Raw genomic sequence first — 25,845 nt, forward strand, 5'->3', positions numbered from 1 at the left:
GAGTGGCCGATGTGGGCACAAACCCCTTGCTCTCCAGGGACAAGCTCCATAATATAAGATCTCTCCTGACTGGATAACCGCACCTGGGGTGGGGTTTCTTTTGATGTGTTTCCACATATCCTGCTGGTCTCAATATGGCCCTATTATCATTTTTTGTGGAGGCACTTTTCAGCTAGCTTTCAGGTCCTTTTCAGAGGGAATTATTCCATATGTAGCTGTAGCTTTGTTGTGTTTGTGGGAAGGAGTGAGTCCAGGATCCTTCTATGCTGCCATCTTGAACCCTCCTCATTGCACATTATTTTTAATGGCTGTATAATATACCATTACTGTTGTATATAAGATCATAATAAACATTTTTACACATATCTGTGGACATGTACAGTTATTTATATGGTATAGATCCCTAAAAGTGAAATTGCTTTGTCAAAAGATAAGTGCATTTAAATCTTTGTCTTTTTAAGTTTTGATATTAATAGTAACAAATGAACTTGATTTTAAAAATCAACCAATATGAAATGATGTAAAATAAGAAGTCTTCTTTCCGCACATTTATATACCCCAAATCAACAGTTCTTCCCGAAGGTAACCACTTTTAGTAGGTCCTCATGAAGTTATCCAGAAAAGGTTTTTTATGCATATAGACACATGCATATATGATAGATGTTTCATTAATTTTAAGACTCAATTTTTTACATTCAAAATCACTGATATTGTGATGCATCTTACCATGGAAAGCATCTTACAGTTATAATTGGAAGCATTTTTCCTCAGTTATCAATACATGAAATGATGCTGCATCTTCTAAATGTAGCTGTCTTATATTTTTATCTATGTACTTGAAATCATACTATATATCTGCTCTGAACCTACCTGTCATAACTTAGTAAATTTTAGCAAACTTTCTTTATCAGCCCATAAATATATGCCTCATTTCTTTTTCATAATTATATAGTATTTTTGTGTGGGTTAACCACAAATAATTTATCCTCTTATAAATACTAAAGTTGTTTCCATATTTTCATGATTACCAACATACATTGCACTGAAGATTCTTATCCATATCTTACATACATATCTTAAGATTATTTGGTAAATATCGCCATAGAATAAATTCTGAGTGGAGTTGCTGGAACCCAGCGTATAGATGCCTTTTTAATATTGATAGTTACTGACAAATTTTCCTATTAAATAGCTCTACTGCTTTATACTCTCTTAATCAGTGTAAGAAATGTTCTATTTTCTCCTCATTTAACAAATAATGGATATTATCAGTCTTCTAATTTTGTCAATCTAATGTGTGAAAAGTAGTGTATCATTGTTTAAATTTGAATTTTCTTGATTACAAGTAGGATTTCCTGTGTTTATATCTCCTCTGCAAATTGTCTATTCATACTCTTTGCCTCATTTTTTTCCAGTTATTTTATTGAGATCATAATGGTTTATAACATTGTGTAATTTCAGGTGTACATTATTATTTATCAGTTTCTGTATAGATTGCACCATGCTCACCACCAATACTCTATTTTTTATCGATCACCATATGTATGTGCCTCTTTACACGTTTTGCCTTCCGTCTCACCCTCTTCCCCTCTGGTAACCACTAATCTGTTCTCTTTATCTGTGTGTTTGCTTATCTTCCACACATGAGTGAAATCATGTGGTGTTTGTCTTTCTCTGTCTGTCTAATTTTGCTTAGCATCATACCCTCAAGGTCCATCCATGTTGCAAATGGGATGATATTGTCTTTTTTTATGGGTGACTGGTATTCCATTGTATATATATACCACATCTTCTTTATCCAATCATCAGTTGATGGGCAATTGGGTTGCTTCCACATCTCAGCTATTGTGAATAATACTGCAGTGAACATAGGAGTGCTTAAATCTCTTTGATTTGCTGATTTCAAGTTTTTTTGATAAATACCCAATATTGCAATAGGTGGATAGTATGGTATTTCTATTTTTGATTTTTGAGAAATCTCCATACTATTTTCCATAGTGGCTGCACCAGTTTGCATTCCCACGAGCAGTGTATGAGAGTTCCCTTTTCTCCATATCCTCTCCAACATTTGTTTTGTTTTGTTTTTTGCTGAGGAAGATTTGCCCTGAGGAAACATCTATGCCAGTCTTCCTCTATTTTGTATGTGCGTTGCTGCCACAGTGTAGCCACCTGTGAGTAGTGTAGGTCTGCACCCGGAAACCGAACCTGGGCCACTGAAGCAGAGCACACCAAACTTAAACACTAGGCCATGGGGCTGGCTCCCAACATTTGTTATTTTTTGTCTTGATAATTGTAGCCATTCTGACAGGTGTAAGGTGATATCTCATTGTGGTTTTGATTTGCATTTCCCTAATGATTACTGATGTTAACATCTTTTCATGTGCCTGTAGGCCATCTATATATCTTCTTTGGAAAAATGTCTGTTCAAATCCTCTGCCCATTTTTTGATCAGGTTGTTTGTTTTTTTGTTGTTGAGTTGTATGAGTTCTTCATATATTTTGGAAATAAACCACTTGTCAGATATATGATTTGCAAATATTTTCTCCTAGTTGGTGAGTTCTCTTTTCATTTAGTTTGTGGTTTCTTTTGCCTTGTAGAAGCTTTTTATTCTGATGTAATTCCATTTGTTTATTTTTTCTTTTCTTTCCCTTGCCTGAGTAGACGTGGCATTTGAAAAGATGCTGCTAAGAACAATGTCAAAGAGCATACTGCCTATAATTTCTTCTAGGAGTTTTATGGTTTCAGGTCTTACCTTCAAGTCTTTTATCCATTTTGAGTTAATTTTTGTATATGGTGTAAGATAATGGTCTACTTTCAGTTTTTTTGCATGTGGCTGTCCAGTTTTCCCAACATCATTTACTGAAGAGACTTTCCTTTCTCCATTGTATGTTCTTGGCTCCTTTGTTGAAAATTAGCTGTCCATAGATGTGTGGTTTTATTTCTGGGTTTCAGTTCTGTTCCATTGATCTGTCTGTCTGTCTTTGTGTCCTAGTGCCATGCTGTTTTGATTATTATAGCTTTGTAGTATATTTTGAAGTCAGGTGTTGTGATGCCTCCAGCTTTGTTCTTTATTCTCAGGATTGCTTTGGCTATTTGGGGTCTTTTGTTGTTCCATATAAATTTTAGGATTGTTTGTTCTATTTCCATGAAGTATATCATTGGCATTCTAATTGAGATTTCTTTGATTCTGTAGATTGCCTTAGGTAATATAGACTTTATAACTATGTTTATTCTTCCAATACATGAGCATGGAATATCTTTCCATTTCTTTTTTTTTTTTTTTGGTGTGGAAGATTAGCCCTGAGCTAACATCTGTTGCCAATCCTCCTCTTTTTGCTGAGGAAGATTGGCCCTGGGCTGACATCTGTGCCTGTGTTTCTCTACTTTATACATGGGACGCCTGCCACAGCATGGCTTGATAAGCGGTGCTTAGGTCCGCTCCCGGGATCCGAACCTGTGAACCCTGGGCTGCAGAAGCATAGCACGTGAACTTAACCACTACACCACTGGGCTGGGCCCTCCATTTCTTTATGTCATCTTCAATTTCTTTCAATAATGTCTTATAGTTTTCAGTATATAGGTCTTTCACCTCCTTGGTTAAATTTATTCCTAGATATTTTCTTCTATTTTTTGCGATTGTAAATGGGGTTGTATTCTTGACTTCTCTTTCTGCTAGTTCATTATTAGTGTGTAGAAATGCAACCGATTTTTTTTAAAGCATTGTTTTTTTTTTATTATTTTTATTTTTTTGTGTGTGAGGAAGATCAGCCCTGAGCTAACATCCATGCTAATCCTCCTCTTTTTGCTGAGGAAGACCAGCTCTGAGCTAACATCTATTGCCAATCCTCCTCCTTTTTATCCCCAAAGCCCCAGTAGATAGTTGTATGTCATAGTCGCACATCCTTCTAGGTGCCGTATGTGGGACGCGGCCTCAGCATGGCCAGAGAAGTGGTGCATTGGTGCATGCCCAGGATCCGAACCTGGGCCGCCAGTAGCAGAGCGTGCACACTTAACCGCTAAGCCACGGGGCCAGCTCATGCAACCGATTTTTGTAAGTTGATTTTGCACCCTGCAACTTTGCTGTCGTTGTTGACTATTTCTAATAGTTTTCTGGTGGAATCTGTAGGGTTTTCTATATATAGAATCATGTCATCCGCAAACAGCGAGAGTTTCACTTCTTCCTTTCCAATTTGGATACCTTTTATTTCTTTCTCTTGCCTAATTGTCCTGGCTAAAACCTCCAGTACTATGTTGAATAGAAGTGGCGAGAGTGGGCTCTCTTGTCTTGTTCCTGTTCTCAGAGGGAGGGCTTTCAGTTTTTCCCCATTGAGTATGATGTTGGCTGTGGGTTTGTCATATATGGCCTTTATTATGTTGAGATACTTTCCTTTTATACCCATTTCATTGAGAGTTGTTATCATCAGTGGATGTTGGATCTTGTCAAATGCTTTCTCTACTTCTATTGAGATGATCATGTGTGTTTTTTTTTATAATTTTTATTTATTGATTGATTTTCCCCCCAAAGCCCCAGTAGATAGTTGTATGTCATAGCTGCACATTCTTCTAGTTGCTGTATGTGGGACGCGGCCTCAGCATGGCCAGAGAAGTGGTGCGTCGGTGCGCGCCCGGGATCTGAACCCGGGCCACCAGCAGCAGAGTGCGCACACTTAACCCCTAAGCCACGGGGCCGGCCCTGATCATGTGGTTTTTATACCTCATTTTGTTAATGTGGTGCATCGTATTGATTGATTTGGGGATGTTGAACCGTTCCTGTGTCCCTGATATAAATCCCACTTGATCATGGTGTAGGATCCTTTTAATGTGTTGCCGTATTCAGTTTGCCAATATTTTGTTTAGGATTTTTGCATCTATGTGCATCAGCGATATTGGCTGGTAATTTTCCTTCTTTGTGTTATCCTTGTCTGGGTTTGGTATCAGGGTGATGTTGGTCTCATAGAATGAGTTAGGAAGCATTCCTCCTTCTTCAATTTTTTGGAATAGTTTCTTCTCTGAATGTTTGGTAGAATACTCCAGAGAAGCCATCTGGTCCTGGACTTTTGTTTTTTGGGAGGTTTTTGATTAGTTTCAATCTCTTTAGTTGTGATCGTTCTATTCAGATTCTCTATTTCTTCTTCTTTTTTTTTGATGAGGAAGATTGGCCCTCAGCTAACATCTGTTGCCAATCTTCCCCTTTTTGCTTGAGGAAGAAACCCTGAGCTAACATCTGTGCCAATCTTCCTTTATTGTTTTGTATGTGGGACGCTGCCACAGCATGGCTTTGTGAGTGGTGTGTAGGTCCGTACTTGGGATCTGAACCCATGAACCCTGGGCCACTGAAGCACAGCATGTGAACTTAACCACTACACCACCAGCTGGCCCCTCTCTATTTCTTCCTGATTCAGTTTTGAGAGGTTGAATGAGCCTAAGAATTTATCAATTTCTTCTAGGTTATCCAATTTGTCAGCATATAGTTTTTCATAGTATTCTCTTATAATCCTTTGTATTTCTACAGTATCCGTTGTAAATTCTCCTCTTTCATTTCTAATTTTATTTATTTGAGCTTTCTCTCTCTTTCTCTTAGTGAGTTTTGCTAAGGGTTTGTCAATTTTGTTTATCTTCTCAAAGAAGAAGCTCTTAGTTTCATTGATCCTTTCTACTGTTTTTTTAGTCTCAATTTCATTTCTTTCTGATCTAATTTTTATTATCTCCCTCCTTCTGCTGGCTTTGGGCTTTGTTTGTTTCTCTTTTCCTAGTTCTGTTAGGTGTAGTTTAAGGTTACTTATTTGAGATTTTTCTTGTTTGTTGAGGTGGGCCTGTATTGCTGTAAATTTCTCTCCTAGAACTGCTTTTATGTTGTGTTTTCATTTTCATTTGTCTCCAGGTATTTTTTATTTCTCCTTTGATGTCTTCATTTCTTCAATGGTTGTTCAGTAGCATGTTGTTTAGTCTCTACATATTTGCTACTTTCCCAGCTTTTTTCTTTTAATTGATTTCTAGTTTCATAGCATTGTGGTCGGAAAAGATGCTTAATATGATTTCAATCTTCTTAAATTTACTGAGGCTTCCCTTGTTTCCCAATATATGGTCTGTCTTTGAGAATGTTCCATGAGCACTTAAAAAGAATGTGTATTCTGCTGGTTTTGGATGGACTGTTCTCTATATATGTATTAAATCCGTTTGATCTACTGTTTTATTTAATTCCACTATTTCATGGTTGACTTTCTCTCTGGATGTTCTATCCATTGGTGTAAGTGGAGTGTTGAGGTCCCCTACTATTATTGTGTTCCTGTTAATTTCTCCCTTTAGGTCTGTTAATACTTGCTTTATATTTCCTTGGTGTTCCTGTATTAGGTGCATATATATTCATGAGTGTTATGTCTTCTTGGTGGAATGTCCCTTCTATCATTATATACTGCCCCTCTTTGTCTCTCATGGTCTTTTTTATCTTGAAGTCTACTTTGTCTGATATAAGTATGAAAACACCTGCTTTCTTTTTTTTTGCCATTTGCTTGCAGTATTGTCTTCCATCCCTTCACTCTGAGCCTATGTTTGTCTTTAGAACTAAGATGTGTTTCCTGGAGGCAGCATATTGTTGGGTCTTGTTTTTTAATCCATCCAACCACTCTGTGTCTTTTGATTGGTGAGTTCAATCCATTTACATTTAGAGTGATTATTGATATATGAGGGCTTAATACTGCCATTTTATCTTTTGTTTTCTTGTTGTTCTATATTTCCATTGTTTCTTTTTCCTTGTATTTCTGACTTCCATTTCAGTTTGGTGGTTTTCTGTGATAGTTTTCTCAGTTTTCTGTTTATTATGAGTTGGGGCTCTGCTCTGATTTTTTGTTTAGTGCTTACCATGACGTTTGTATAAAAGATCTTATAGATGAGATAGTCCATTTTCTGATAGCTTCTTGTCCCCATTGGCCTAAGCAGGCTCCATCCCTCTCCTTTTCCCCTTCTGAGTTATTGTTGTCACAAATTATTCTGTTTTGTGTTGTGTGTTTGTGACTAAAATGAAGTGTTTATAATGATTTTTGATGCTTTCCTTCCCTTTATCTTTAATGTTATAATTAAGTGTTTGCTAACCTGTGCTGATAGAGAGCTGAAATTTTCTAATTTTGTCTCTCTATTTATCTCCTTGCTCAAAGCTTTGTAAGCTTTTACCTTTTTGTTCCAGGTATGAGAGCTTCCTTCATCAATTCTTGTAAGGGAGGTCTAGTGGTGATGAATTCACTCTTCTTTTGTTTATCTGGGAAAGCTTTTATTTCTCCATCATATCTGAAGGATAGTTTCACTGGATAGAATATTCTTGGCTGAAAGTTTTTGTCTTTCAATATTTTGAATATATCATTCCATTTTGTCTTAGCCTGTAAGGTTTCTCCTGAGAAATCCACTGAAAGCCTGATAAGGATTCCATTGTAGCTTATTTTCTTCTGCCTTGCTGCCCTTAATATTTTTTCTTTGTCATTGACTCTTGCCAGTTTTACTATTATGTGCCTTGGAGAATGTCTTTTTGCACTGATGTAATTAGGAGTTCTATTGGCTTCATATACTTGTAAGTCTAGTTCCTTCCCCAGATTTGGGAAGTTCTCAGCTATTATTTCTTTGAGCATGCTCTCTGCTCCTCTCTTCCTCTCTTATCCTTCTGAAATACCTGTAATCCTTATGTTGCTTTTCCTAATTGAGTTGGATATTTCTTGAAGAATTTCTTCATTTTTTTAAAGTCTTAGTTCTCTCTTTTCCTCTATCTGAAGCATTTCCATCCTCTGAATCAGTAATTCTGTCCTCCATAACGTCAGCTATAGTTTTTAAGGATTATAGATTAGTTTTTATCTCATTAATTGTGTTCTGCATATTCAGAATTTCTGTTTTTTTTTTTTATAGTTTCAATCTCTGGTGAAGTATTCCTTCTGCTCATTAATTTTATTCCTGAGCTTGTTGAACTGTCTTTCTGAGTTTTCTTCTGACTCATTGAGTTTCTTTTTGACAACTGTTTTGAATTTTCTCTCATTTAGGTTGTAAATTTCTGTGACTTCAGGATTGGTTTCTGGAAAATTGTCATTTTCTGTCTGCGCTGAAGTGTTACTGTGATTTTTCATGGCGTTTGATGAAGTGAACCTTTGCCAACCCGTTTGTGGTACTATCAGGTTGCAGATTCCACCTGCCCCCATTGAGGGGAAGGAGGAGCTGTGTTTCTGATCCCACCCCGTCTGCTGAAAGTTGTGCGGCTGCTCTGCATTTGCATGGGCTTGCAACAGCCACTACGTGGGTCACTCTTGTGGGGGTGAGTCTCTGTGCCTCTCTCCTCAGTGGGCAGGTTGTGCAGGTGCAGGCCAGCACTGTGCTTGCTGGTGGTTTGGGTGAGCTGCTCTGCTCCCACAGGCCAGGCTACCCCTCTGAAGGCATTCACATGCGTGCTGGGCCACCTCTGCCTCCTCTTACAGTCACACCAGCTTCTGTGCTTGGTGGGTGGGTTGCCCTCATGGGGGCTGGGCCATGGCCACTCGGTGGGGAGCGTACCCACTGGTGAGGCCACTGTGGCATGGTATGTTCTCCCACAGGCTGGGATAGCATTCACACATGCACTGGGTTGCCCCTCCCTCCTCTTACAGGTGCAAGGGATGCTGTGCCTTGTGAGCAGGGAATCCTTTATGGGGCTGAGCCGCGGCCTCTCGGTGGGTAGTGTTCCCACTGGTGGGGCCGCTGAGGCACAGTGGGTGCTTCCGTAGGCCAGGATAGGAATTGTGCACAGACTGGGCTACCACTGCCTCCTGATAGGGTCATGCTGGCTGCGGTGTAAGGCTCTGCAATCTGGCTCCCTGCTGCTGGGGAGGAAGAGGTTTGTGCTCACTTATCTCCACTGTTTCCTGGGGATCCAATCCATCCACCTTCAGATGTACAGATGCATGCTGTTGTGCTATGTGGGTATCTTCCATTGGTCAATGAATGTCCATTTAGCTGTAAATCAGAGGAGGAGAGACAAAGGGAACAACTTGCTCTGCCATGTTGCTGACATCACGTGTCTTTAGCTCATTTTTAAGAGGGAATTTGGTTATGTATTTCCTATTGATTTACAGAAGTTCTTCTTTATAAATAGCAAAGATGTATCCATTGTCTATTATGTATGTTGCAAATATTTTCTCCTGGTCAGTTGCTTGTCTTATAACATTCTTTACTGTGCATTTCATCATGTAGAAGTTTAAAATTTTTACATAGGTGAATTTTGTACTCTTTCATTCATTCACAAAATAGCTATTGAGTATGTACAATGTGCCAGGTACTGTTTTAGGTGCTGAAGATAGAACATGAATGAAACAAACTCACTGCCTGCATGGAACTTACATCTAGTCAATAAACAAAATAAACAAGTTTATAATATGTTAGAAGGTATGGCAAAAGTAAAGTGAGGTTTGGGCATAGGAATTGCTGAGAATTATTACACTTTGAAATAAGGTAGTAAGGGAAAGCTTTTCTGATAACAATTGATCTAGTGACCTCATGCAGTGAGGGAGTGAGTCATTCAAAGACCCTGAGGTGGGAGCACACCTGACATGTTTGAGGAACATCAACAAAGCTAGTGTAGATTAAGCAGAGTTAGTGAGGTGAAACTAAGTAGGAGATGAGATCAGATTGGTAATGGGGGATAGATTATCTATGGCTTTTACTCCTGAGTGAAAGGAGGAGTGATGGAAGGAGTAACATGATAGTACTTTAATTAAAAAAAAAAATCACAGATCCTGTTTTGGAAATAGATCGTAAAGGAATAAGGATGAAAACAGTGAGACCAGTTGTAATACAGTTGTAATCTGTAAATAATACAGATTAGAGATGTTGATGGCTTGTATCAGGGTGGTGGCAGTGAAAGTGATAAGAAACAGTCAAATCTGAATATATTTTCCAGTTAAAGCCAGCAAGATTTTCTTAATGGAATATGAGAGAAAGAGAGATATCAAGGATGACTCTAAAGTTTTTATTCTTAGCAACTAGAAGAATGGAGTTGCTACATACTGAGATAGGAAAGATTTTTGGAGAAGCAGATTTGGTGAGAAAGATCAGCAGCATAGTTTTCTGATTGTTATGAAGACTTCTATATCCTAAGATTGTATAAATAGACCTATATATTTTCTTCCAGTACTTTCACGATTTTGTTCTTTATATTTACATCTTTAATCCCTCTGACTTTTTCTGTATGCTGTGTGAGGTTAGAAACTAACTTTATTTTTTTGCCAAATAAATATCCAGATAACCCAACCTCATTTGTTACAAACTTCATTCTTAACTCGTTGATTTGAAATTCTATTTTAAAAAATTTCCAGGGACTGGCCCGGTGGCATAGTGGTTAGGTTCGCACGCTCCACTTCAGCGGCCTGGGGTTCACAGGTTCAAATCCCGGGTGTGGACCAATGCACCACTCATCAAACCATGCTGTAGCAGCATCCCACATACAAAATAGAGGAAAATGGGCACAGATGTTAGCTCAGAGCCAATCTTCCTCAGCAAAAAGAGGATGATTGGCAGTAGATGTTAGCTCAGGGCCAACTTCCTCACCAAAAAAAAAAAATTTCTAAATTTGTTCATATATATTTTTCCTGTACTGAGTAAAGTTATATAATGGAACCAAAATTACCATAGTAATTCAGCTCTGAAATTATAATAGATGGCAGCAGAAAAAAGTGTCTCGATTAGTAAATGTCCACAGTATATTCAACTTTTCAAGCAAGAGGCTAACTTTTAGTTTTTCTATGCATTCTAGAAGTATAAGCAAATTCTACACTAAGTTTGGATACTTGCAGAGCTGATAAATCAAGGAAATTATGTATTTGAAGTAGCCTGTTGTTCTTTTCAGATGGTGTTATTTTATCTTAGAATGGTGACGCATTGCAAAAATAAGACTTTGTAGCTCAGTTCTCGTAGGCACAGGCAGTCCTTGCTTTGCACGGTACTGATATTCACAAACTTGTTACCACAATTTAATTTATTAGCATCAGTCCGCAACAACATGATTCAAATTTAAGTTACCATAGTATATTAGCTCTTCAATCCATAAATCACTGTGTAAATAACAGCCGTGCATCATGATCAGTGCACAATCATTTCACTTCATTCAAATTTTGTCAGTGATTATCAGTCACTGTGAGTCTGTTATTCGCTTTATGCACTGATAGCAAAACGTGTAGTTGTGTTGCCTCTTTGTCTCCTTGGTAAACCAATGTGAAATTTAACAAAAATGGACAATCAATAGGTAAAATTGACCAACAAAGATGAAAGTGCAGCAAAAAAATGAAAAGTGATAACATTGGAAGTGAAATTTATATCTAATGTAAGTGGAGTTATAAATGAAATACCCAACCATAGGAATGTTGACACTGCCACCATTTGAGAGACTTTAGACGTGCAGCCAAGGAAGTTAGTGAAGGTGAACTTATCAACATATGACTTTTCTCTATATATGTATAACTGACACGAAGAGGGATTGTAATATTTTGAGAAAAACATTTTAAAGGTCACGGAACAATCATATTTTTCCCACTGATTATTAAGATGTCTTTACATGGTTTCAGCTTGAATTTTCATTTTTATAGTCCCATACGAAGAGTGCCTGTATTATAAAGAGAGAGTAGAGTAAGTTTCAGGAAACATAATAGCATGATTGGGAGATGTCAAGCATAAGAAAAAATTCTACAATTAGTGAGTTGTTAAGAAATAAAGATAGTTGTAAAGGGTCAGATGAGTAGTTTGTTTTACAAATGACACAGTTTATGAGAGAGTGTCTTTGTTAGTCAAAATCATAATTAATATATTATAGTGAAAACCCTGGACAGGGAATCAGTAGGCAGAAGTTTGAGTCCTGATTCTGTCTACATGACCTTGTAAGTCGCTTAACTCTTTTGTATCTTCATTACTTTGCCAATAAAATAGAAAGAATTGTTATCCTACCTATTGCACAGAGTTAGTGTGGGGCTTCAATTAGATTTAAAAAAACACTTTGTAAATTATAAAGCACTCTATACATAGTATTTATCGCTGGAATGAGAGGGCTGGACTAGATGGTGTCTAAGCTTTCTACTACTCTTAAATTTAATGACTCTGTGGAAATATATGAATCTGTAGCATTCTTTTACTATGGCATAATGTTTCTAATCACCATTAATCCTTCTTGAAATGTAATCATACTACAGATTCAAAGCAATCCTTATAAAAGATGGCTTTTCTGCTGAAATTGATAAGCAGATCCTAAAATTCATATGGAAATTCATGGGACCCAGAATAGCCAAAACAATCTTGAAAATAAAAGAGTGGATTTGGAGGACTCACCCTTCTAGATTTCAAAACTTACTGTAAAACTACAATAATCCAGACTGTGTAATACTGGCATACGATAGATATAAGGATCAATTGAATAGATTAGGGTCCAGAAATAAACCCATACATTTTTGGTCAATCAATTTTCAACAAAGCTGCTAAGAAAATTAAAAGAGGAAAGAAAAATCTTCTCAGCAAATGATGCTGGAACGAGAGGATATCTATATGCAAAAGAATGAATTTGCACTCCCTACCTCATATCATACACAAAAATTAACTCAAAGTGGATCCTTGACCTAAATATACAAACTAAAACTATGAAAATCTTAGAAGAAAACATGGCTAAATCTTCATGACCTTGACTTAGGTTAATAATTTCTTAGATATGACACAAGGAGCACAAACAACCAAAGCCAAAATAAATTGGACTGTATTAAAATTTAAAAAATTTTGTGCTGCAGTTGATAGCATCAAGAAAGTGAAAAGAGGGGCTGGCCCCGTGGTGTAGTGGTTAAGTGTGTGTGCTCTGATGCTGGCGGCCCAGGTTCGGATCCCGGGTGCGCACTGATGCACCGCTTGTCAGGCCATGCTCTGGCGGTGTCCCATATAAAGTGGAGGAAGATGGGCATGGATGTTAGCCCAAGGCCAGTCTTCCTTAGCAAAAAGAGAAGGATTGGCATGGATGTTAGCTCAGGGCTGATCTTCCCCACAAAAAAAAAAAGTGAAAAGATAACCCACAAAGAGGGAGAAAATATTTGCAAATCATATATCAGATATGATATTTGTACCCAGAGTATATAAAGAACTCATAATTCAATAAGAAAGCAAATAAAGCAATTTTTAAAATGAATAAAGGCAATTGGATCTAACAGACATATACAGAGCATTCCATCCCACAACAGTGGAGTATACATTTTTTTCAAATGCACATGGGACATTCACCAGAATGTATCATATGTTAGGCCACAAAACAAGTTTTAATAAATTTTAAAAGATTGAAATCATACAAAGTATCTTTTCCAATCATAATAGAATGAAAACTAGAAATCAACAGCAAAAGGAAAACTGGAAAGTTCACAAATATGTGGAAATTAAACAACACAGTCTTAAACAACCAGTGGGACAAAGATGAAACCACAAGGTAAATTAGAAAATACCTTGAGACAAATGAAAATGAAAACACAACACACCAAAACTTATAGGATGCAGAAAAAGCAATGTTAAGAGAGAAATTTATAGTGTAAGTGCTTACATTAAAGAAGAAAGATCCTAAATCAACAATTTAATTTTATGGCTTCAAGAGCTGGAAAAAGAACAAACTAAACCCAAAGCTGGCAGAAGGAAGGAGATAATGAAGATTAGAGCAGATACAAATAAAATAGAGAATGGAAAAACAATAGAGGAAATCAATAAAACCAAGAGTTAGTTCTTCAGAAAGATCAACAAAACTGAAAAACCTTTAGTCAGCCTAGTTAAGAGAAAAAGAGAGAAAACGCAAATAGCTAGAATTAGAAAAGAAAGAGGGGACATTATCACCAATTTTATAGAAGAAAAAGGATTATAAGAGAGTACTATGAAACAAGTGTAAACCACAAATTGAATAACTTTGAAATGGACAAATTCCTAAAAACACACAATTTACCAAGACTGAATTATAAAGAATAGATTTTCTGAATAGACCTATTAGCCACTACACAGATTGAACCAATAATAAAGGACTTCCCAATAAGAAAAGCCCAGGACCAGATGGCTTCACTGTTGAAGTCTACCAAACATTTAAAGAAGAATTAACACCAATTGTTCTCAAGCTCTTCCTAAAAATTGAAGAGGAGGGAACACTTCCAAACTCATTCTATGATGCCAGAATTACCCTGATTCCAAAGCCAGACAAAGACACTATAAGAAAAGAAAACTACCAACTAATATCGCTTATGTATATTGATGTAAAAAATCTCAACAAAATACTAGTACACCATATTCAACAGCATAGTAAAATGATTGTACACCATGATCGAGTGAGATTTATTCCTGGAATGCAGGGATGGTTCAACATACAAAAATCATTAATGTAATACATCACATTAACAGAATAAAAGGAAAAACCCACATGATCATCAAAATTAAAGCAGAAAAAGCATTTAACAAAATTCAACACTCAGTTATGATAAAAAAAAAAGAAACACTCAACAAACTAGTAATAGAAGGAAACTACCTGAACATAATGAAAGCCATAATTGAAAAACCCACAGCTAATATCATACTTAATGGTAAAAGACTGAAGTCTTATCTTCTAAGATCAGGACCAAAATAAGGATGCACATTTTAGTCACTTCTGTTAAACATAGTACTGGAAGTCCTAGCCAGAGCAATTAGGCAAGAAAAAGAAATAAAATGCATCAAAATTAGAATGGAAAAAGTAAAATTATCTGTGTTCACAGATGACATAACCTGTATGCAGAAAATGCTAGAGATTAAAAACTAATAAACAAATTCAGCAAAGTTGCAGGATAAAAACTCAAGATGCCAAAATCAGTTACATTTCTGTATATTAACAATGAACAATCCTAAAAGGAAATTAAGAAAATAATTTCATTTACAATAGCATCAAAAAGAATAAAATACTTAAGAATAAACTTAACCAAGGAGATGGAAGACTTGTACACTGAAAACTACAAAACATTGCTGAAATAAATTAAAGAAGACAAATAAGTGGAAAGACACCCTATGTTCATGGATCAGAAGATTTCATGTTGTTAAGGTGTTCATACTACCCAAAGCAATCTACAGATTCAACACAATTCCTATCAAAATCCTAATGGCATTTTTTTTGAAAAATAGAAAAATGTATCCTAAAAGTCATATGAAATCTTAAGGGATCCCAAACAGCTAAAACAATTTTGAAAAAGAAGAACAAAGCTGTAGAAATTACACTTCCAGATTCCAAACTATACTACGAAGATATAGCAATGAAAACAGTGTCGTACTGGCATAAAGACAGACAAATAGTCCAATAGAATAGAAAAGAGAGCCCAGAAATGAACCCTCACATATATGGTCAAATGATCTTCGACAAGGGTGCCAAGACCACTCAATGGACAAAGGATAGTCTCTTCAACAAATGGTGTTTGGAAAACTGTATGCCTGTATGCAAAATAATGGAATTAGACCCTTTCCTTACACCATATGTAAAAATTAACTCAAAATGGATTAAAGTCCTAAACATAAGATCTAAAACTATAAGACTCTTAGAAGAAAACATGAGGTGAAAGCTTCATGACAGTATTTGGCAATGATTTCTTGGATATGATACCAAAAGCACAGGCAACAAAAGAAAACATAGATAAATTAGACTACATAAAAAGTGAAATCTTCTGTGCATTCAAGGACGCTATCAACAGAGTGAAAAGGCAACCCAAGGAATGGGAAAAAATATTTGCAAATCATTTATCTGGTAAGGGATTAATTTCTAGAATATATAAAGAACTCATGCAAGTCAACAACAAAAAACTAACAATCCACTTCAATAATAGGCAAAGGGCTTGCATAGATCTTTCTCCAAAAAAGATATACAAATTGCCAATAAGCACATGAAGTGATGCTCAACCTCACTAATCATTAAGGAAATACAAATCAAAACCACAGTGAGATTTGATGAACAAATGGGTGTTATTCTTTTCCTCACACTTAATTTTGAACACATTTTAATTAATTTTGTGTTGCATAGTTCCTAGAATTGCACCTACCATTTTATTGCCACTTTTGGCTACATTGGGCTGACATTTGGAACAATTTGCTATTATTTCTTCCTTGGGTGGTAAAGGATACCATAGAGCCCCATTATCTTATAAACTTAGTTCATAGTATTTTTCTCTAAGTTCATCACCTTACACATACTCACTGAATCTCATGTTCTGTTTTTTGACCTGGCCGCTTTGAGACATTATTTATCAATTTGTCCCTGTTACCTAAAAAATTTCACTATCTGGAAGAGCTAAGTAGCATGCAAACTTGAAGATCTTATTGTATACTCACTTTCCTATATCATTTATTAAAAGGTTAAATAAGAGTATCTCTGCATCCACTCTTTAATTTTCCTTGTTAATATTTCATAACCTATGTATGGCTTTGTTCATGGCATCTTTACTCTCCAAATATAAGTAGAGCTGTAAAAAATTTTAACAATTATGTGGCAACCACAACTTCCAACTGATTGAACAACTGTTGTCATATTGTTCTTGCCATAAAGCAGGGTACGGTTTTTACCCTTTCTCACCAAATATTTTCAACTCGTTTTCCTGTTTTTTTCTAGTGGCAATGCTTCTTCAATTTTACAGAGGACTGCAATAACAAATAGGATTAGCTTTCTCACCAACTTTGATGTCTTGCATTCTGTAAAGTGAGGCAAGTCTGATATTTTATTCTGGGTCTGTGGTTATAGCATGAATGGAAGAGAAGATGCTATAACTAAGAGATAGTACAGAATGACTATGATCCACATAATTTTAAATTACCAATTTGATTTTAACAGCAAAAAAGATATCAAAGTGACTCCTTTTTCTACATGGACTGCATGTTATACAACACATTGATCTTGGATGCAGTTCTAGTTTCAGGCTTATTAAAAAGCATTCTAGTCTTCCATTGTTACTATATTTGTTAGGTAGTTTCACAGTATTAAATTTGGCTCATTAGGGATGATACATTCCATTTTCAGAATTATATCAAAGCTCCCAACAAACAAAAATCCAGGACCAGATAGCTTTGCTGGTGAATTCTACCAAACATTTAAAGAAGAATTAATACCAATCCTTCTCAAGCTCTTCAAAAAATAGAAGAAGAAGGAACACTTCCAAACTCATTTTACAAGGCCAGCACTACCCTGATACCAAAACCAGACAAGAATGCCACAAGAAAAGAAAATTACAGGTCAATATTCCTGATGAACATAGATGCAAAAATCCTCAATAAAATATTAGCAAACCAAACTCAACAATACATTGAAAGGATCATACACCATGATCAAGTGGGATTTATTCCAGGGATGCAAGAATGTTTCAACATCTGCAAATCAATCAGTGTGATACACCACATTAACAAAATGAAGAATAAAAATCATATGATCATCTCAATAGATTTTGACAAAATTGGACAAAATTCAACATCCATATATGATAAAAAAATCTCAACAAAGAGGGTATAGCGGGAACTATTTTAACATGATAAAGTCCATATATGACAAGCCCACAGCTAACATCATACTCAATGGTGAAACACTGAAAGCCTTTTCTCTAAGATCAGGAATAAGACAAGGATGCTCACTCACTACTTTTATTCAACATGGTATTGGAAATCCTAGCTGGAGCAATTAGGCAAGAAAAAGAAATAAAAGGCATCCAAATAGGAAAGGAAGAAGTAAAACTGTCACTATTTGCAGATGACATAATATTGTATATGGAAAACTCTAAAGACTCCACCAAAACCTAATAAACAAATTCAGTAAAGTTGCAGGATACAAAATCAATATTAAAAAATCAATTGTTTCTATACACTAATAAACTAGCAGAAAGAGAAATTAAGAAAACAATTTCATTTACAATTGCATCAAAAAGAATAAAATACCTAGGAATCAATTAAACCAAGGAGGTGAAAAACCTGTATACTGAAAAGTACAAGACAATGATAAAAGAAATGTAAGAAGACACAAGCAAATGGAAAGATATTCCATGCTCATGAATTAGAAGAATTAACATTGTTAAAATGTTCTTACTACCCAAAGCAATCTACAGATTCAGTGCAATCCCTATAATAATTTCAATGGCATTATTCACAGAAATAGAACAAACAATACTAAAATTTTTATGGAACCATAAAAGATCCTGAATAGCCAAAGCAATCATGAGAAAGAAGAACAAAACTGGAGATATCACACTCCCTGATTTCAAACAATATATTACAAAGCTGTAGTAATCACAACAATGTGGTATTGGCATAAAAACAGACACATAGATCAATGGAACAGAATAGAGAGTTGAGAAATAAACGCACATATATAATATCAATTAATTTATGACAAAGGAGCCCAGAATATACAATGGGGAAAGGATGGTCTCTTCAATAAATGGTGCTAGGAAAATGGGACAGCCACATGCAAAAGAATGAAACTCGACCACTATCTTATACTATACACAAAAGCTAACTCAAAATAAATCAAAGATTTGATCATAAGACCTGAAACCATAAAACTCCCAGAAGAAAACGCAGGTGAACACACCTGACATCAGTCTTGGTGATGAATTTTTTGATTTGACACCAAAGCAAAGGCAACAGACGCAAAAATAGACAAATGGGACTATATCAAACTAAAAAGCTTTTGCACAGCAAATGAAACCAACAAAATGAAAAGGCAACCTACTGAATGGGAGAAAATATTTGCAAATCCTGTATCTGAGAGGGAATTAATATCCAAAATATATCAAGAACATGTGCAACTCAATAGCAAAAAAACAATGTGAGTGAAAAACAGAGGATCTGAATAGACATTTTTTCCAAAGAAGACATACAGATGGCCAACAGGCCCATCAAAAGGTGCTTAACATCACTAATCATCAAGGAAACGCAAATCAGAACCACAATGAGATATCACTTCACACCTGTTAGAATGGGTATTATGAAAAAGACAAGAAATAACAAGTGTTCTTGAAGGTGTGGAGAAAAGGGAACCCTTGTGCACTGTTGGTGGGAATGTAAATTGGTGCAGCCACTATGGAAAGCCATATGGAGGTTCCTCAAAAAGTTAAAAATAGAACTACCATATGATCCAGCAATTCCACTTCTGGGTATTTATCTGAAGAAAATGAAAACACTAATTTGAAAAGATATATGCACTACCATGTTCACTGCAGCATTATTTAAAATAGCCAAAATATGGAAGCAACCTGTGTCCATCAGTGGGTGAACGGATAACAAAATTGTCACATATATGCACAATGGAATATTATAAAGCCATAAAAAAGCATGAAATCTTGCCTTTTGCAGCAACATGGATGGACCTTGAGGACATTATACTAAGTGAAATAAGTAAGAGAAAGACAAATACCATATGATCTCACTTATATATGGAATCTAAAAAAAATAAGCAAAATTAAAAAAAAAAAAAAAACTCATGGATACTGAGAACAGATTGGTGGTTTCCAGAGATGGGTGACAGATGAGGAGTGGGCGAAATGAGTGAAGAGGGTTAAAAAGTACAAACTTCCAGCTATAAAATGAATAAGTCATGGGGATGTAATGTACAGCACGGTGACTATAGTTAATAATACTATAGTTAATAATACTTGAAAGTTGCTAAGAGAATAAATCTTAAAATTTTCGTTACAAGAACAAAAAGTTTTGTAACTGTGTATAGTGATGGATGTTAACAAGACTTACTGTGGTGATCATTTCACAATATATACAAATATCAAATAATTATGTTGTACACCAGAAACTAATATAATATAATATAATATAATATAATATAATACAATACAATATAATATAATATAATACAATACAATACAATATAATATAATCAACTATATCTAAATTTAAAAAAAGAACCATATCAAAGCTTGTCATTAGAACAAATGTAGATATTTGTGGTTTAAGTGTATTAAAGTCATGTCTAGTTTTGCTAGAAGTGTAAATAGACTAGAATTTTCCTTTCTCACAGTGATTGACAGGATTCCTGGCCAGTTTGTTGATTTTCTGAGTGCTCTCTTCTTTTTTATCTCTTCTTGCTTACCTTTTTTGAAGGTTATTGTTTTCTTTACAAGTGTATTAATAATAAAAGCTTAGATAAGACTCAAACTAGCAAATTTTAGTCCTTTTCAGAAGCCCTAGTGAATATTTATTTATTTATTTTTACAATTTACTTGGTTTGAAGGCAGAAGGCCATAGGGTAGTGAGAAGAACAGGGAACAAGTGCTGGTTGAAATTATAGATTGAGGTTATTTGTAGAATTTAACATACTTTATCATAAATAATTAGGTGTTTATCTACTGCCTTTCAGGTTTACCATTAGCAGAGTACTGGAATTTTCTTCTTGTTTACTATTTTGGCATATAAATGTCATTTGTTCATGAATAAAAAAAAGAATCATGATGGTTTATTCAAAGGTTTTCTGTGTAAATACATAAGATGGAACCAATTCAATCCAAAATTTAATTGTGTACCTATTATGTGTATAAAAATGTGCTAAATGTTTGATTTATAGGGTTCAGACAAAAATACATATATTCCCAGCCCAAGATTCTTAATTGTTTTTTAAAAAATGGGATGTAAGGAGAAAAAGCATTAGTTTAAAAAGCTTTTACCATAATGCTGAAATGCTTGAGTCACAAATAGATGATCTTATTCACCTAGACAAGAATAAGCACTAAATGAAGAAGGAAGTATTCAGTAGGTGATGTTGAGCACTAGCACTTTGTTCGAGAGGTCGTGATCCTCATGAGCAGAGCAGTGAACACTGTGGTAGATTTAGAGTTACGGCATATATTCTCATTGTTATTGGGAAAAACTTGTTTTAATTGTGAAAGTGGGTATGAATTCTTCTAAGGCTCTATTAGAAATAAACATAATGCAAATGTTCATTGAGCAAAAATGGTTATATATGAATTGTCTCTGACCCCAAAGAAATTTTCAGTGTATTTGAAGAGTCAAGACATGCATATGTGAAACCATTATAGACATGACAGAATAGGAACCTACCCTAAATTCTTAGAATAAGCTCTCTTTGTCCTGGGAGGCTTCATTGAGGAAATGAGATTTGAGATATCCACTGAAGAATTGATAGACTTCCTCATGTTACAATGAAATTTACCTTTTGCAGTAGAACCTACTGTAGCTATTGTTTGACATACTTATTATAAGCAATAAATTTCATTGTAGCATACTAGGGATGACGATCACAGGTTCTGAAATCAGACTATCTGAATACAAATCCAGATCCACCACTTACCTGCTGCATCACTGTAAAATAGGGATAATAATAGTATCTTTCTTATAGGGTCTTTAAGGATTAGTGAGAATAATGCATCTACATATTGTGGGAATAGCATGAGCTCTGGAGTCTGACAGACCTTGCTTCAGATCCCAGTTCTACCACTTACTAGAGAGACCTTACCCATTTGAGTTCTCCAAGATTCAGTTTTCTCATTTATAAGTGGAGATGATAAAGTCTAACTCAAAGAGCTGTTGTGATGATTAAATGAAGCAATTTATGCAAAGCACTTAGCAGAGTGCCTGGCAGACAGTAAAAGCTCGATAAATAATGTTATGTTGTTATATAATCTAAGTCATGTAGAGACTTTAGTTTTGTCTTTTTGTTCATGTTTTTAGGGTGAACCTGGTCTTCCTGGATACCCAGGCAACCCTGGTATCAAAGGTTCTCTGGGAGATACTGGTTTGCCCGGATTACCAGGGACTCCTGGAGCAAAAGGACAACCAGGTCTTCCTGGATTCCCTGGTAATATTACTTTTCTTAAATGCTTCCTTCTCTCCTTTCTTATCTACTCTAGTCCATATCACAGAGCAACTTCTTATTTGGCAGACTCCTATTCTATTTCTCAATCAGATACTGACTAGCAACACAATCTTGAACTAGCTCTTTAACTTTTCTTTGCCCCAATTTCTTTTTGTATAAAATGAGAATGCGTATTACCAACTCAGCAGGACAACATCCTGTGGGCAGAGAGACTATTTGGTAGAGCACTTTTCAATCTTTGACTGCTGGCCACAAGTCACTTAAGAGGCCTTACTATTTTTGTAGGTGATAAAGTACACTGCCAACCCATAGCCTGCTGCTGATTCTCTTAGAAAGTTGTACTCAGGCACACAGTGGGAGGCTGTTGGTAGAACAATCATATAGTTCATTCAAATGACAGGGAATGAGTCATGCAAGCAGAGGGACTTAGTACTATAGTCAAGTAGGTAGCCTGCATTAGATTGTTATAGTACCTGTTCTGTTTATGCTTGTATTTAATTTTTGTTTGTTTTTTTGGGGCGCACAGGAGCATAGATAGAGTGGGCCTCTGGTTATCTTTTCCTTAACCTTTTTTTGAAGTATAACATAGATACAGTAAAGTGTGCAAGACTATAGATGACTTTTTACACATGTATATATCCATGTACCCACCATGCATATGAAGATATAAAATAATTCCCTGACCCCATAAAGTTTACCCATGCCCCTTCACAATGAACCGCCCTCCCCCAGTAATCACTACTATGACTTCTATCACCATCAATTAAGTTTGCCTGTTTTTGAAATTTGTATAAATGGATTCATACAGTATATATCCTTATGTCTGGCTTCTTCCACCCATCATTATGTCTGTAAGATTTATTTATCTTGTTGTATGTGTCAGTAGTTTTATCATTGCTCTGTAATATTCCATTGAAGAAATACACCATAATCAATTACCCATTTTCCTGTTGATGGACTTTTGGGTTGTTTCCAGTTTGGGACTACTAAGAAAAAAGATGCTATTAACGTTCTTTGGTATGTCTTTTGGTGGACATATGTACTCATTTCTCTTAGACAAAAACGTAGTAGGAGAATTACTGAATCATAGGGTAGGTGTACATTTAACTTTAATAGATGGTGCTAGGTTTCCAAAGTGGTTTTATGAATTATAATCATACCTGCAATGTATGAAAAGTCCATGGGTGGCTCCTGGTGGCTTGCCGTGATTGTATAGTGGTTAGTACTTTGCTTTGTGAAATGTCCAATTACCCATATCCTCATCTCACTTGGTATTGTCAATCTTTTTAATTTTAGTTATTCTGGTGGGTATATAGAAGTATCTCACTGAAATTTTAATTTACTTTTTTCTAATGAATGACAATATTAACCTTTTCATATACTTATTGGCCATTTGGTTAGCATCTTTTTGAAGTGCCTGCTCCAAGTTTTTTTGCTCATATTTTATTGGGTTGTTTTCCTTTATTCTTATTGATTTAGAGCAGTTCTTTATATATTCTGAATATGAGTCCTTTGTCAGACATATGTTCTTCCTGTCTCAAATTTGCCTTTCACTCTCTTAATGCTGTTGTGTGATGAACAAAAGCTGTTAATTTTAATAAAGTCCAATTTATCAATATTCTTTCATGGTTAGTGCTTTTTTGTCCTATTCAAGAAATATTTGCCTACTCAAATTTATGGAAATATTATTCTAATCTTTTATATAACTTTAATGTTTAAGCTTTTATTTTTAGCTTATGATCTTTCTTGAATAAAAATATTTTTATGGTTGTGAGGTAAAAGTCAAGGTTAATTTTTTTCTATCCAAATATCTAATTGCTCCACACTGTTTTTTTTTTCTTTTAAAGAACCTGAGGTGTTCTGCTCATCAAAAGACATCATTAAGAAAATGAATAGAGAAGTCACAGTCTAGGAGAAAATACTCGCAAAATATATATCTGACAAATGACTGATATTTGGGATATATAAAGAACCTCTATAACACAATAATAACAAGATATAAATCCAATGTTTTTAAATGGGGAAAACTTTGAACAGACGTTTCACAAAAGAAGGTATTTGGATGGCCAGTAAGCACATAAAAAGCTGATCAATATCACTATCCATCAGAGAAATGCAAATTAAAACCACAATGAAGTAGCAGTACATTCTTACCAGAATGGCTGTTAAAACAACTGATATTACCATATGTTGTACAAGGATCTGGAGCAACTAGAATTCCCAAACGTTGTTGTTGTGAGTGTAAAATGGTTTGGAAGGTTTTTTTTTAATAAAACACAACATACGCCTACTCTTTGACTCAGCAGTTCCACTCCTATCTAGGTATTTACCCGAGATAAATTAAGACCTATGTCCACAAAAATACGAGTGCAAAAATATGCATAGCGGAGTTACTCATAATAGCTAAAAACTGGAAATAGATCAGGTTTCCATAAATAGAATAGATATTCGTAATAGCTAAAACCTGACAACAATCCAAATGTCCAACAATAGATGAATGGATTAAAAAAATTGGAACATCCATACAATGGAATCCTACCAACTCTACCAGTGCAATATAGTGGTAATTATTTTTATTATGAATGTATAATAATGGCAGCCTCTGGATAAATAAATTGAAAATTTAAAATTATTCTTAGAAATATCCAGCAAATACCAGCATCTTTTTGGGTTTTCTTTCTATTCTTCACTGTTTCTATGCTAACACTATAAATTGTAAACTTGCATTGTAGCTCTCAAAGCAGCGCAGTTTGTCTTTTATTATTAAACTGAACTCTTTACTCTAGGAACCCCAGGCCTTCCTGGACCAAAAGGTATTAATGGTCCTCCTGGGAACCCTGGCCTTCCCGGAGAACCTGGTCCTATAGGTAAGCATGAAAAATAAGAGTTTTCTGTTCTGTACAACTAAGGCTCATATTCATTTTGGGAAAGTCAAATCATTTCTGGGAGCTGTGAACATTTTCAAGACAAGGAAACATGGTGATCATTCACTTAGCACTACTTGTTAGGTACAAAGTGAACAATTCGATAAAAATTACTTACAATTATTATTATGAGACCTTATTTTGGGGGCTCACTTTTTCCAAAGAAAATTATTTTGAGTATCCTATAATAGTAGATAAAAGCTCTGATTTTTTTTAGAGTGGCAAGGTGTAGCACTTTTGTTTGTTTACTGAACTTTAAAGCAAATCACTTCTCTTGACCCCATATGAGGCCTATAATGCACCCTACCCCAACCCCTACACCTTACTCTATTGGATACTCTACAGCTAGATTAAAATGAGAAACGGAAAGTTTTTGGATACTGAGTGAATGATAAGATTGTTTCTTATTCTCATTATCCTTTATTTCTTTTATGCTTTTTTTCCACAAAATTTCATGATTTAAAGGAGTGTCTCAAAGGCACTTTGTGTCTTTTGCATGGAACTATTTGAAGCTAGTATGGAAAGTATGGGAAATATGGAAGGGAATTGGGAAGATAGGTGTAACCTGCTGTACTCTGTTCTTTAGGTGGTGGAGGTCGTCCGGGGCCACCAGGGCCTCCAGGTGAAAAAGGCAAACCAGGTCAAGATGGTATTCCTGGACCAGCTGGACAGAAGGGTGAACCAGGTGCTGTATTTTTTCATGGTTCCTAATTTTCTAATTTCCTTCTTGTCTATTTTAACTTTTGCCCTTTTCCACCCACAATGAAATCACATCTTCTTTCTTATCCTCTGAGCTACCACACCCTTTTCCTTTCCTAATTACCTTCTTCTACTCTGTCCTGAGAATATTACCTCACATTTATTGATCAAGTTGTCTCCCTCTTATTAAAAACTCCATATCCTTTCTTGCCCAGTTTTTCATGTCAAGAAGTTACCCAGATTTTTTCAACTTCTCTGGATGAGCTCCTTTCACTATACAATCTATATTCCATTTATATATATATTCATATGGTATAAGTATAGAAAGATATATTAACACCCATCACAAATAGAATATGTTTCTCTAGTTTTCTTATGTTAGAATTGTAGTTC

General features: G+C 35.5%; 1 protein-coding gene across 2 annotated transcripts in view; it reads left to right on the top strand.

Annotated features, from left to right (window-relative positions):
• COL4A5 (collagen type IV alpha 5 chain) overlaps positions 1 to 25,845 on the top strand; it is a 229,582-nt gene that overhangs the window by 176,997 nt on the left and 26,740 nt on the right. For both annotated transcript variants that reach the window (XM_058536479.1, XM_058536480.1), the window contains exons 37-39: positions 21,685 to 21,811; positions 24,616 to 24,696; positions 25,340 to 25,438. In XM_058536479.1, the coding sequence (XP_058392462.1) occupies positions 21,685 to 21,811; positions 24,616 to 24,696; positions 25,340 to 25,438 (307 nt within the window). The remainder of the gene's footprint in view (positions 1 to 21,684; positions 21,812 to 24,615; positions 24,697 to 25,339; positions 25,439 to 25,845) is intronic.

The sequence above is a fragment of the Diceros bicornis genome, chromosome X, assembly GCF_020826845.1.
Source record: "Diceros bicornis minor isolate mBicDic1 chromosome X, mDicBic1.mat.cur, whole genome shotgun sequence".
NCBI classification, from domain to species: Eukaryota; Metazoa; Chordata; class Mammalia; order Perissodactyla; family Rhinocerotidae; genus Diceros; species Diceros bicornis.